Genomic DNA, 12528 nt, shown 5'->3' with positions numbered 1-12528 from the left:
CAGGCCCTTAACCCACTGAGCCACTAGGGAACTCTAAGATTTTACAGGAACTAACCTGAGGGCTCAAGAATCTGTATGGGGAGTGCTCAGAATCCTTGCATCACCTACTAGGAGTCTGCTTGGTTCTAGCCACCCCTCTACCCCCAATCTCCCCCAACCCCAGGTCTCAGTGGACAAGTGGGATCAGAATGCTGAAGCTTCAGCCTGAGCTGCCCCTGCACTGCCATCCCTGAGTCCTTACCGGGATCCATCCTGGGACCCAAAGCACACAGTACACAACTTAGCAAAATGGATTCTACCATTTTATTCAGATAAGAGGTCACAAGCCACAGGACTTTAAAGTGCGTGAAATCCACTGGCAATAAAGTCGCACATATGCCAGCCTCCCCCCACGTCCCACCACCTTGCTCCATCCATCATTACATGTGCGGGGGGAGGGGTTGAGACCCGTCATTTAAAGGTGAGGGGTGGCAGGGGAAAGGGATGGGAATGCTGGAGGAACAGGAGTCTTAGTGGTCTGATGCTGGGGAAGGAGGGGATCAGCCGCAGTGACTCTGCACACCGAGGGAAGGGTGGGCTCAGCTGAGCCTCTCAAAGGCTGGAAGTAATTTTTTTCCCCACCTACTCCTCACAGCCAGCCCCTGGCACTTCAGACAGTCCTAACTCCTTCTTCATCTGTCTCTGGTTTTTCTCTATAATTTATGAGTAATTCAGATCCCGCAGTCCAGCTAGCGTGTGTCTCCAGTACACAGTGCATACAAACCACAGCAGACGTAGATTTCAGACTCATGGCGGGGCTGGCCCCGTCAGGTGGGAAGAGGCTTCTGTCAGGAACTGGCTAGGCGTGTGTCAGTGCTGAGTGCATGTGTGCCCACAAGTGTGGTGAGTGAGAGTATGTGAGTGTGTGTGGTGTGTGTGGTGTGTGTGTGTGTGTGTGTGTGTCCCACAAAAATCCCTAGGTGACAGCTTGGCCAGAGGGACCCCCACTCCCTGCTTCACAGGACAGCCAATGGGGTTAGAGGAAGGGAGTGGGCAGCCTAGACTGGGGGGTGGGGTGGGGGAGAGAGGCTCTGATTCCCCAGAGAGAAGGGAGAAGCTGATCCCGATCTAACACTCCCCGGGCCAGTCTGTACCTGCCCACGTCTTTTTACCCAGTGCAAGGCTCCTTAATCCCTGCAGCTCAGCACCAACTGTGGATACAGGCGCAGCTCTTCGAGCTAGTGCCCTTCTCACGCAGTTCTGTTTCAAGGCAGCTCCTCCTGACTCCACCAGGACATGAGACGGAACTGGAGGGAAGCTTCCACTGTCTCCTTCCCTCTCCCTCAAGAACAAGATGCGGGCGGGGACCCCAGAGCCCTTAGCTCAAACTCCGTCTCAATCTATAGACCTTCTAAAGGAAATAAAGTGCTTTGCTCTGCCTGACTCCCAGAGAGAATGGCACCATGAACTGGCATGGGTGGTTGGCCTGCGTCTTCTCGAGACTTCACATACCCTCTGCCAGTCTGCACTGCATGCATGATGCCATCCTAAACACGTGCAATTTGCGAGCTCCTCACCCACCTCCAAACACTGTCAACTCACCCTTTCCAACAGCAGGCGCTACAGACAGGAAAGTAATCAGCAAACAACCTTCCCCCTCACTAGTCCAGGCCTGCGCCCCTCTACCCAGAAGAGAGAAGCCAGAGTGGCCCCGTAGGCCTAGCCTCTCAGGGGAATGAAAGGCCTGCAAAGGACTACAGCTGCAGGAAACCAGCGTCACACCCAGGCCACATCCCCCTCCGCCTCTTCAGCAGTGGCCCAATGTCTGCCTGCAGCTGCTAAGAGAAAACTTTGGAAGGAGCTGACAGGGCACTGGCACCTGCTCCCAGGAATCTGAAAACTTAGCCATCCATCTCCAGGGCATATAGAGGAGGTTTCTCAAAGCCTGCTGGGCCCCAGGTTTGGCAGTTTAATTACCATCGTCAGGCTGGTTCCCACTTTGTCTATGGAAGGATGGCACCTGGCTTTCCTTCTCCCAGCACTGAATATCCACACTTAGAGCCCACACTCTTTTGGTTTGAAAGAGGGAGAGTAAGGTGACCCACCGCCCCTCTGAGGTCAGTCTGTGCTGCCCATCAGGCTCACCTCTAACCTTGCCCACTCACAGGTTCCTGGGACCAAATGTCACTTAGCCTCTCCTCTCCAGGTCTTGGGACCACAGGGAGGTACGCTGGCCACCCAACTACAGAAGGACTCTTGATTCGGAAAGTCAGAGTTACAGGCTAATGCTTGTTAGGAGCTGTCCAAGTTGATTCCTGAGGCCCGTGGCCTGGGCAGCTGATAAGAACTTAAGCCTAAGCTACCCGCCCCCAGCCTGTGCGCTCCTCCTCCGAGGCCTGAGATGCAGTCTCCCACTTGTGCGACTCTCTCTCCCGGGAGCCCAAGCCCTAGCTGCCTCTGTCTCCCCTCTCACTGAGATAGTTCTGTCCCCACTGGACACAGCAGAGGCCTCACTAGATGGGGCAGGTGGGGGTTTCTCGGTGTGGGAGACACACAGTGCAGGAAACTCCGAGCAGCAGTGGTGTGTGCATGAAAGCAGGACAGTGCCGCTACCATAAGCGCTGGTGTGGGGCCCAAGGGGCCTAAAGGACATCGGTCTCCCTCTCGATCCCCACGTACTTGAGGGCATCAGCTTGGCTGTACCTGTCTCAGAGCAGGAGGAGGAACGGGGTTACTACCAAGGCCTCTGTGATTGAAAAGATGGAGTCCCCTCTGGTTTCACTTCCCTTCCCACCCCCTACGAGCGGTTCACAGAGCTCCCACTTCCGAGGCAAGGTACAGAGGGCAGAACAAAGAGAAAGCCTTGACCTCTGTGAGATCCTCCCCTTCATCCCCGTCACTCACCTTAAGCCCTCAAATCAATTTCGACAGCCACCCCTTCCACCCCCGAGGCCACCTCCCTAGGACCATTCCTGGCTGCCTCACCTGTAATCAAAGAAGAGCTCTTCGCCAGCTTGAATTGCCCTCTTGGCAAAGATCCCAATCCGATGATCCCCATTCACCATGACCACTGCAAAGAGCATAAACCCAAGGCTAGATTCCTAGTCAACTCCAAGGCAACAATCAGTAGTGAGTCCGGGCTGATTCTCTCCAAATTCCCAGTGAAAACATAAATGAAGTGGAATTAGAAAGCAGTCAATGAAGGAAGCTGTCTCTATGACTTTTTTTTTTGGCTGTGCTGGTGGCATGCAAGAAATTCCTGGGCCAGGGATCGAATCTGAGCCAGAGCAATAACAAGGTCCTTAACCCACTGAGCCACCAGGGAACTCCATCTCTATGCTTTTAGATCTGTTATTCTGGCTAGTGACATGGGGAAAGAATTATCTTTAAAAGGCTCATGGTTTGGGAAAAATGTTTATAATGTATTCAGTGAAAAAAGCAGATTATAAAACTAAGAGAGAGAGAGACTCAGAATGATACCAGACATTAATCATGATAATCCTTTGACAAAGAAACAACTCAGCTATTAAAAAAAAAACAACAACAGAATAATGGGTAGAAATCATAGTAAATGAAGCATCCATTCCCCAGCCCACCTGCCATATTACTGCCAACTCACCTTTGGCGTAACAGTTGGGGTTCACTGAGTGGTTTGCAAATCGAATTTTGTTTCCTTTCCGGGTAGCATCCACCACAAAATCTGTGTTAAGTAAACCGAGGAAGACCATGGGCTCACCAGGCAGCTCTATGGCTTCCCAAGCCTGAATTTGAAGTCAATGGAACAGTAACAGAAACAATACAATCCAGGGGGATCTGAAGCCCAGCACACCAACAGGAGCTGAGAAAGCAGCCAGCCTCACGTAGAGGCTCTCCCATTACGTGCCTCCTTCTTGTTGGATCTATAGGCCTCCCCTCCCACCTACTGGGCAGGAAGGATTCTAAGGTATAAGTGCCTAGTGCTCCAATTACAAACACAACCCAGAAATGGAGGTTCTCCCAAAGCAAGTGAGCTGGCACTCAGAGAGTCTAAGTTCAGTCTCACCACCGTGCTCTACGCACCTCTCAGCAGCCTCAGAGCAGACCGGAACCTGCGCTAGGACCAGGGGAACCTGGTAGGAAGGCCTGCCCGAGACCAGCTGGGGACGAGGGAAAGAGACTCCGTACCATTGTTGAGGTTGAAGAGGAAGCTGGACATGTACTTGTCATAGACCTTCCCTCGTCGATCAGCCTCATCCTGAGAGATGAGCTGCAGAGACAGACAAGCAACAAACAGGGATGCAGTTGTCTGCTGGGGGCACGGGACCCTGCCCCTAGAGCGGGCTTTCCAAGGACCATGACCAGAATCATAAGAGGGGGAGCCTGGGTTACTCCATCGCCATCCTCACCCAGGCTGACCAGCATCAGGGCTGACCGGAGTCCCGCGCCTGGCCCCTCATGTAGCCTCAGTTGCCAAAATGTCGAAGCAGAGTGGTTTGTTTCAGGGCTGCAGACAGTTCCGTGGGATCCCCCCCAGAGGCCACATGAGAACTCAGCTGAGTTATTTAGAGATTAAGTCACAGAAGTGTGGCCCACAGAAAATCAGGGTTTCTCATCAGATAAAGACTGTGGGCCAAACCGATAGCACTCACCTCACCACAGTATTCAGAAATGAATTCATTCTTCTGCACAGACTCCTTGATGAAGGTGCCCCATCCGGCCACATCTGAGGGGGCCAGCAGCAGGTGCTGGGGGAGAGGGAGTCAAACCTCAGGCTACAGGGCGTGTGCAAGCCCAGGGGCCTGCGTGCTGGACGCGCACGTGTGCTGTGGGGGAGCAGGGTGGAAAGAACTAGCAACTGTAAGAGGATCTGAAAACAGAAAAAGGGCTCAGCCATTGTGTTCTGGTGGGGGGAAAACAACAAAGGGAGGCAGTGCAAGGAGACGTGGCACCCCTTCCTCTAGCCCTGGGGACTTCCTGGACCGGAGCCGGTGGAACCCACTGGGGTGCCGAGTAAAAATAGACATCAGTGGCATGACCCTCCTCTCTGCTCCTCTGTCTGGCCAGTCCGGGGGGCACTTTCCTTCCTTTCTTTACATTTTATTTATTTATTTATTCTTTTTAGAGCCACACCTGCGGCATATGGAGGTTCCCAGGCTAGGGGTCGAATCGGAGCTGCAGCTGCTGGCCTATACCACAGCCACAGCAACACAAGATCCAAGGGGCATCTGCAACCCACGCCACAGCTTGCAGCAACGCCAGATCCTTAACCCACTGCGCGAGGCCAGGGATCGAACCTGAGTCCTCATGGATACCAGTCGGAGTCTTAACCCACTAAGCCACAATGGGAACACCTGGGGGGTCACATTTATAATCCCTCACGAGGACCAGAAGCTTGAACTCAGGAAATGTGTGTCTGTTAGGATTTACCAACACGCTGGTGTACAAACCCCCTAAGGAGGCGGTAGAAGAGGCCGAGTGGATTATCAGTTTTTCCCGCTCTATCTGGCCCTCATTCCTGGCAAGAGCCCTCACCTTCTTGAGGCCGCGCTGGATGCTGCAGTTCTTACAGGAAACCACCTTGCAGTCCCAGTGCTCTGAGGCACCACAGGTGAGACACAGGTCGGGGTCGCACTCTCGCACCGCCAGGTAGCATGGGCACTGCTTGGTATTGCACTGGGTCTTACAGCGACAGCCAGGAAAGCGATTCTGACCTGTGTGGACAACAGGGAAGGTTAGGGAGAGAAGCAGGCTGATGCCGGGGCTCAGGTTTGACTCAAGGGACAGCAGGGATGTCAGTGTTATGGATTCAAGGATATCTGGCAAAACAGGAGAGAAGCTGCCTTCTCCATAATTACACAGTCACCTGTTTTTCAGAGAGAAGGGAGTGCCTCCCAACATTCATGCCTGGGAGCAAGACAGCAGGTTTGACCCTGGAAATGTGTCTCCTAGAGATTCCCTGACAATGCTCTCCCTTTGCTTTGCTGGTAGAATTTGGAAGGTGGGTGGAGAGAGCCCCAGAGAAAAAGCAATCAGTGCTATTCACTGGTAAATCCTCACCGTGAAAACAATAATCATTTTGAAAACAGAAGGCATCCGTTCTATGCTACCCTCCTCCACCCACTGCCCTCCCAGCACGAGCACCCACCCCGCCACTGTGGTTAAGATTGATATCTGCTTTGTGGCCAGGAGGTGCTTCCAGCACAACTGCCTGGGCACCAAGGTCTGCAAGCTCTGAGGCTGCCATCAAACTGCTCAGCCTTGAGTGGGGAAGTGGTGGTGAAAGAGAAGCACTCTGAGCCTCTTCCCACCCTCTGCTGACATCCAGACCAACCTGATGCTAAAACTCCAGATATTAGTCTAAAAGACAGAGAACTGTAACCTGGACATGTTGTAAAACAACGTCCTGGAGAGGGAGGCTGTGTCTGCACCTTACAGAAAAAGACTCCAAGTTTCTTAATGCTGCCCTGGAAGGTGAGGTTGGGAAAGCACCTGATTTCTGTGCAATTGATGCTTTTTATTTCTTGTGAAGTACAGTTGATTTACAATGTTGTGCCACTTGTGCTGTACAGCAAAGTGACCCAGTTTCACACATACATATATATATTCTTTTTCTCTTATCATCCCTCATCCTGCTCTTTCTGTCTTTTTAGGGCTGCACCCACAGCATGTGGTGGTGGTTCCCAGGCTGAGGGTTGAGTGGGAGCTGTAGCCGCCAGCCTCTGCCACAGCCACAGCAACGCCAGAGCCAAGCTGCATCTGCGACCTATGCCACAGCCACAGCAACGCCAGAGCCAAGCTGCATCTGCGACCTATGCCACAGCTCATGGCAATGCCGGATCCTTAACCCACTGAGCAAGGGCCAGAGCCAAACCGCATCTGCGACCTACACCACAGCTCATGGCAATGCCAGATCCTTAACCCACTGAGCGAGGCCAGGGATGGAACCTGTGTCCTCATGGATGCTAGTCAGATTCGTTTCCGTTGAGCCATGACGGGAACACCCCTCATGTTCTATCCCAAGCGATTGGATACCTCTAATGGTAGGACCTCTAATGGTTGCTTTTAAAACCATACACCTCAGGGCTTTTAAAAAGTGACTTTTCTAGATCTTAAGTACCGGTTTCCTCTGCAGACTATCAGAGGGCCCACAGGCAGCAAAGGGTGCGGGGAGAGGGGGAGGGAAACCTGGGGTGCCTAGGCCAACTACTGAGACAAACAGAGAACTTACAGTCGGGGTTGCACTGGCAAAACTTCTCACAGAAATTCTGAGTCATGATGCAGGGACAGGTGCTGTCACAGGGGCGGTCCGGGTGGTCGCAGGGTTGGTAGTTGTACACTTGAGTGGAGGAGTTATCTGGGAAAGGAAAGAAGACACAGGACACTGCTGTGCCCAGGCTCCCAGGCCACCCTCCTCCTAAGTGTCTCATTACTCCTCTTCGAAGGAGGTTTTCTTTTCTTTTTTGCTTTTTAGGGCCGCACCCTCGGCATATGGAGGTCCCAGGCTAGGGGTCCAATTGGAGCTGTAGCTGCCAGCCTACACCACGCCACAGCCACGAGCTGAATCTGCGACCTACAGCATAGCTCACGGCAATGCCAGATCCTTAACCCACTGAGAGGGGCCAGGGGTCGAACCCGCATCCTTGTGGATACTAGTCTGAATAGTTTTTTGTTTTGTTTTGTTGTTTTGCCTTTTCTTAAGCTGCTCCCACCGCATATGGAGGTTCCCAGGCTAGGGGTTGAATCGGAGCTGTAGCCACCGGCCTACACCACAGCCACAGCCATGCAGGATCTGAGCCGCGTCTGCAACCTACACCATAGCTCACGGCAACGCCGGATCCTTAACCCACTTAGCAAGGCCAGGGATCGAACCCACAACCTCATGGTTCCTAGTTGGATTCGTTAACCACTGCGTCACGACGGGAACTCCCACTAGTCTGAATAGTTTTTGCTGAGCCACGACAGGAACTCCCTGAAGAAGGTTTGTTCTGACCGTAAACTTGGACACACATTTAGCACCTGAAGTGAGAAGCAATCACAAGTGCTGGTGGTTCATAAGCTACAAGGGAGTGATTTGCTTTGTGGGGAGAGTGTGGAAATGGTCCAGGTTACTGGGCAGTTATTTTAAACAGTAAATGATGCCTAGAACCTGGCAAATGGCACATGATCAAAGTCAGAGATCACGAGGCCCGTAACTCTACTTCCTGAGAGGTCTTCCTGGCCACAGAGAGGAGCTGAGCTTCCTCAGCCGCTGCAGGGGAATCTGCAACTCGCGGAAGCCCAGGGTCAAGTGCAGCCACAGGTGAGGCGGGGGAGGGGGGCCACAGGCTGGACCTGAGTGGAGCGCCCTGGCAGAACTTACCTTTCTTCAGCTGAATTTTCCTGCAGTGTGCAGCCCACAACCTGAAAGAGACGATATGGCTCTGGGTCACAGCCCTGGAGAATTCTGCAGATTTGGGTAAGTGAGGACATGATCCGCTTTAAGGGACTGCGGTCTGATGACTGATGATCCTCCCCAGAGGCCCTCACAGGAGGCCTTTACGCTGCTCCATAGAAGCTGGAGTCCATCCTACCTGCAGCAGGCCTGTGTCTCAAGGTTTAGACACAAAAACACCCCCCTTGATATACAAACATACACAAAAGAACAAAAAACAGATACAAAACAAAACCCAACCCTCTATGTCTATTAAAATACTATTGTTTCTCCCTGTCCCCCTCCCTCCCTTGGGGGAGGTGGAGGTGTGGGGGCATTTCAGGATGGGGCAGTGGGAAGGCTTTTCTGGAAGCTGCTCTGGATAAAGAAATTGAAAGGGAGAAGCCACAGGGATCTCCTTTCCTATCTAGAGCCCGTGTTAGTTCCTTAAGGAAGAAACTGTCAAATTAAAAAACAAAACAGGAGTTCCCGTCATGGTTAACAAATCCAACTAGGAACCACAAAGTTGTGGGTTCAGTCCCTGGCCTTGCTCAGTGGGTTAAGGATCCAGCGTTGCCGTGAGCTGTGGTGTAGGTTGCAGACGTGGCTTGGATCTGGTGTTGCTGTGGCTCTGGCGTAGGCTGGTGGCTACAGCTCTGATTAGACCCCTAGCCTGGGAACCTCCATATGCCGCGGGAGCGGCCCAAGAAATGGTAAAAAGACAAGCAAAACAAAACAAAACAAAACATTTTCAACCCTAAGCAAAGGCTAGCTAGCAGTCAGTGTTATTATGCAACTTAAAAAACAACGCAAGTGCCAAAAACAAAAAGAAACCAAAAAAACCAAAAAAAAAAAAAAAACTCTGGTCAGAGTTGAGAAGTGGGGAAGTGGTAACTAACAACCAATGAGAAGACATGGCCTCAGGGTGGAGCCATGAGGCCAGTTCACAACCTACTGGCCAGGAGCTTAAATGGAAAACCAGTTCTTTCATGGTCCACAGCAGAGAGGGGCAAGGGAAGGGCTGATCCAAGGCACAGACCCACAGGTAGCACTGAGGAGGCTGGCTCCCCGCTGGTGATGCAGCAGACAAAGAGGGAGGCAGAAGGGAAGTCACAGGGGAGGTCAGGGCACAGGGAACAGCCTGCTACAGAAAGCCCTCCGCCCAAGCCTTGCCTGTGCTTTCTCTTCTTCTTCTGCGAGGGGTTCATGAGCTCATCTGTTGGCAGCTTCAGGATAAGTGATTCTTTCACTGCGAACTGGAAGACCTGGAAGAGAAATCCAATAGGGCCTTGAGCTGAGTGGTCAGATGAGTGACCTAGCTAGGTGCCAGGCTTGGGAGGGTTCTGGAGAGCCTGCGGGCAGATGACTGAGCATCTTCAGTAGGGAGAGAGAGAGTCCCTGGGACATCGGGTCACTGACTCCGAAGTTAATTCTTAAGTGTGTATCCTGATTTGAAAAGAAATACTGGACACAGGTACAGTTCTCCTGGTCAGTAGCTTTCATCTACTGCTCTGCCTACTCTGCCCTGAGTGGGCCAATTCTTACCAATGGTATCTGCCTCTTAGGAAGGGCACCAATGTGTGTGTACCTTGTGTAACTGAGTCTGACATGAGAGGTACCACCTAGCTAAGCACTAGCTCCCTCTGTTGGCATAAAAGTGTCAGAGACTTGACTACTTCAGTAGGACAGCATTTCAGAAAGGCTGGTTCCCTTTCAATGTGTTGCTTCTCTCAGAACATTTGTTTTTATTTATTTATTTATTTTTGCCTTTTTTTTTGTCTTTTCTAGGGCCACACCCGCAGCATATGGAGGTTCCCAGGCTAGGGGTCTAATCAGAGCTGTAGCCGCTGGCCTATGCAATCAGAGCAACATGGGATCCGAGCTGAGTCTGTGACCTATACCACAGCTCACAGCAACACCAGATCCTTAACCCACTGAGGGAGGCCAGGGATCAAACCTGCAACCTCATGGTTCCTAGTCGGATTCATTAACCACTGAGCCACGATGAGAACTCCAGAACATTCCTTTTTAAATTTTTATTTTCCTTATTGGCTATAAGCCCTCTCTCTCTTTTTTTTTTTTAAGGCCATACCCCAGACCAGAGACAGGATCACAGCCTTAGTTATGATCTATGCCGCAGCTGCAGCAATGCCAGATCCCCAACCCACTGGGCCAGCCTGGGGGTTGAACCTGCAACTCTGCAGCAACCTGAGCTGCTGCAGTTGGTTTTTTGTTTTTGGGGTTTTTTTTGTCTTTTGGCCTTTTAGGGCCGCATCTGCAGCATGTGGGGGTTCCTAGGCTAGGGGTCTAATTGGAGCTGTAGCCGCTGGCCTACGCCAGAGCCACAGCAACACCAGATCTGAGCCATGTCTTCAACCTACACTGCAGCTCATAGCAGCACTGGATCCTTAACCCACTCACTGAGTGAGGCCAGGGATCGAACCCGCAACCTCATGGTTCCTAGTAAGATTCGTTTCTGCTGCACCACGACAGAAAGTCCATGCAGTTGGATTCTTAATCAACTGCACCACAGAGGGAACTCAGAGGTGCTCTTGAAATTCCATGAAAATTATTAATCTTCTCAGGAAAATACACAAAAAAACTGTTTTGCACACAGTTCTGCAGACCTTTAGGTCAAGAACCTGTTTCTTAGGAAAATAGGTATGAGCCCCAAAAAGAAAGCCAAGGGCACTTCAGCTCATGGTTTTACTGCTTGTTCTAAGTAGAGGGAGCATGAAGAAGAGGTCACAAAGACTTTTCCAGAAGTTAGGGAGCTAAGTGAGCAGGGCTCAACCTCTAGGGTTCATCTCTCTTTGGACAGATTGGCTCTAACAACTGACTCCCTGTCTTTGCGCTTCAGCCTATCTTCCCATTGCAGGCTTTTCCTGCTTTCAGAGCATCAGCAGCTGCTATCAAACTGTGATATGAGTGAGAAGGGCAAGGTCCAGGCCCAGACATCAGGGATGGTACTAGAAAATCTAGCGATAGAACATTTAAAGAATAAAGCAACTGAGGAGACCAATAGAGGGAGGGGAGGCTGCAGCCACAGGAGCAGGAGCAGGAGCAGGAGCCCAAGATAAGAAGATCCCCAGAAAGCCCCAGGAGTCCCTTCTAGGAAATGAGGTCCACGTTTAGAAAGAAAGGTAGGTACAGCAACAACAACACAGCTTAAAGAGAGTAGAAACATCTAGAAAAGTTAGTGCCTAGAGACGGAAATAAGAATTCGACAAGTTGAGAAGCTCCCCAAGCACTGCTAGGCATGAATCTACAGGAGGTCGCATGTTGGGGGAACCTACCTCTCGGCCTAGAAACACAGGCTTATGAGGCACTAAGCCTAAGACAGCTCTGGCCAGACAGGCAGCCCTAAAAGATGGCCAAAAGGCTGCCAGAGCAGGGGATGAAAGGAGGGTGCAGGCTCATTCCTACCCCTTTCAGACAGTACCTGCTTGCATGTCTTAGTCCCCAGAAGCCTAGCTATAGAACAGAAGTTGTTGAAGTAGGTGCCATGGAAGACTCGAAAAAGAGATTCTTCAGCCCCGGTCCATTCCACGGGCTCTGAGGGCGCTTCTACTACGCAGAGCTGAGGTGGGGCTGGACTAGCCTTCTGCTTTGTGGGGGTCTGACAGCGAGAATTAGCCTCTAAGAGAGAAAGAAATAAGAGAAACGGAAGAAGGTGGAGTGAGGTTGTCATCAATGGTTTGCCAAAAACTCAATATTTCATTCCATGTTATTTATTTTGTTAAGAAGATGCTTAATTGATTAATTAATTTATTTACGGTGGCACCCATGGCACATGGAAGTTCCTAGGCCAGGGGTCGAATCTGCACCACAGCCATGACAATGCTGGACCCTTGACCCAGAGCCACCAGGGAACTCCACTTCATTCTACTTTTTTTTTTTTTTTTTGTCTTTTTGCTATTTCTTTGGGCCGCTCCCGAGGCATATGGAGGTTCCCAGGCTAGGGGTCTAATTGGAGATGTAGCCACCGGCCTACGCCAGAGCCACAGCAACACAAGATCCGAGCCGCGTCTGCAACCTACACCACAGCTCACGGCAACGCCGGATCGTTAACCCACTGAGCAAGGGCAGGGACCGAACCCGCAACCTCATGGTTCCTAGTCGGATGCGTTAACCACTGCGCCACGACGGGAACTCCTACT

General features: G+C 51.6%; 1 protein-coding gene across 3 annotated transcripts in view; it reads right to left on the bottom strand.

Annotated features, from left to right (window-relative positions):
• Nucleotides 1-289: 289 nt before the first annotated feature.
• Nucleotides 290-12528, bottom strand: part of EZH1 (enhancer of zeste 1 polycomb repressive complex 2 subunit) — a 34110-nt gene continuing 21871 nt past the window's right edge. For 2 of the 3 annotated variants that reach the window (XM_047757514.1, XM_047757515.1), the window contains 8 exons: nucleotides 11811-12007; nucleotides 9542-9633; nucleotides 8318-8358; nucleotides 7187-7312; nucleotides 5491-5669; nucleotides 4608-4703; nucleotides 4144-4225; nucleotides 3056-3679 (listed from right to left, as the gene is read on the bottom strand). In XM_047757514.1, the coding sequence (XP_047613470.1) occupies nucleotides 3423-3679; nucleotides 4144-4225; nucleotides 4608-4703; nucleotides 5491-5669; nucleotides 7187-7312; nucleotides 8318-8358; nucleotides 9542-9633; nucleotides 11811-12007 (1070 nt within the window). In that variant the 3' untranslated portion in view covers nucleotides 3056-3422. The other variant, XM_047757516.1, reaches the window with a different exon arrangement.

The sequence above is a fragment of the Phacochoerus africanus genome, chromosome 14, assembly GCF_016906955.1.
Source record: "Phacochoerus africanus isolate WHEZ1 chromosome 14, ROS_Pafr_v1, whole genome shotgun sequence".
In the NCBI taxonomy this organism is placed as follows: Eukaryota; Metazoa; Chordata; class Mammalia; order Artiodactyla; family Suidae; genus Phacochoerus; species Phacochoerus africanus.
Note: the sequence above shows the minus strand (reverse complement) of the source record. Positions and strands in the feature narration are given on the sequence as shown.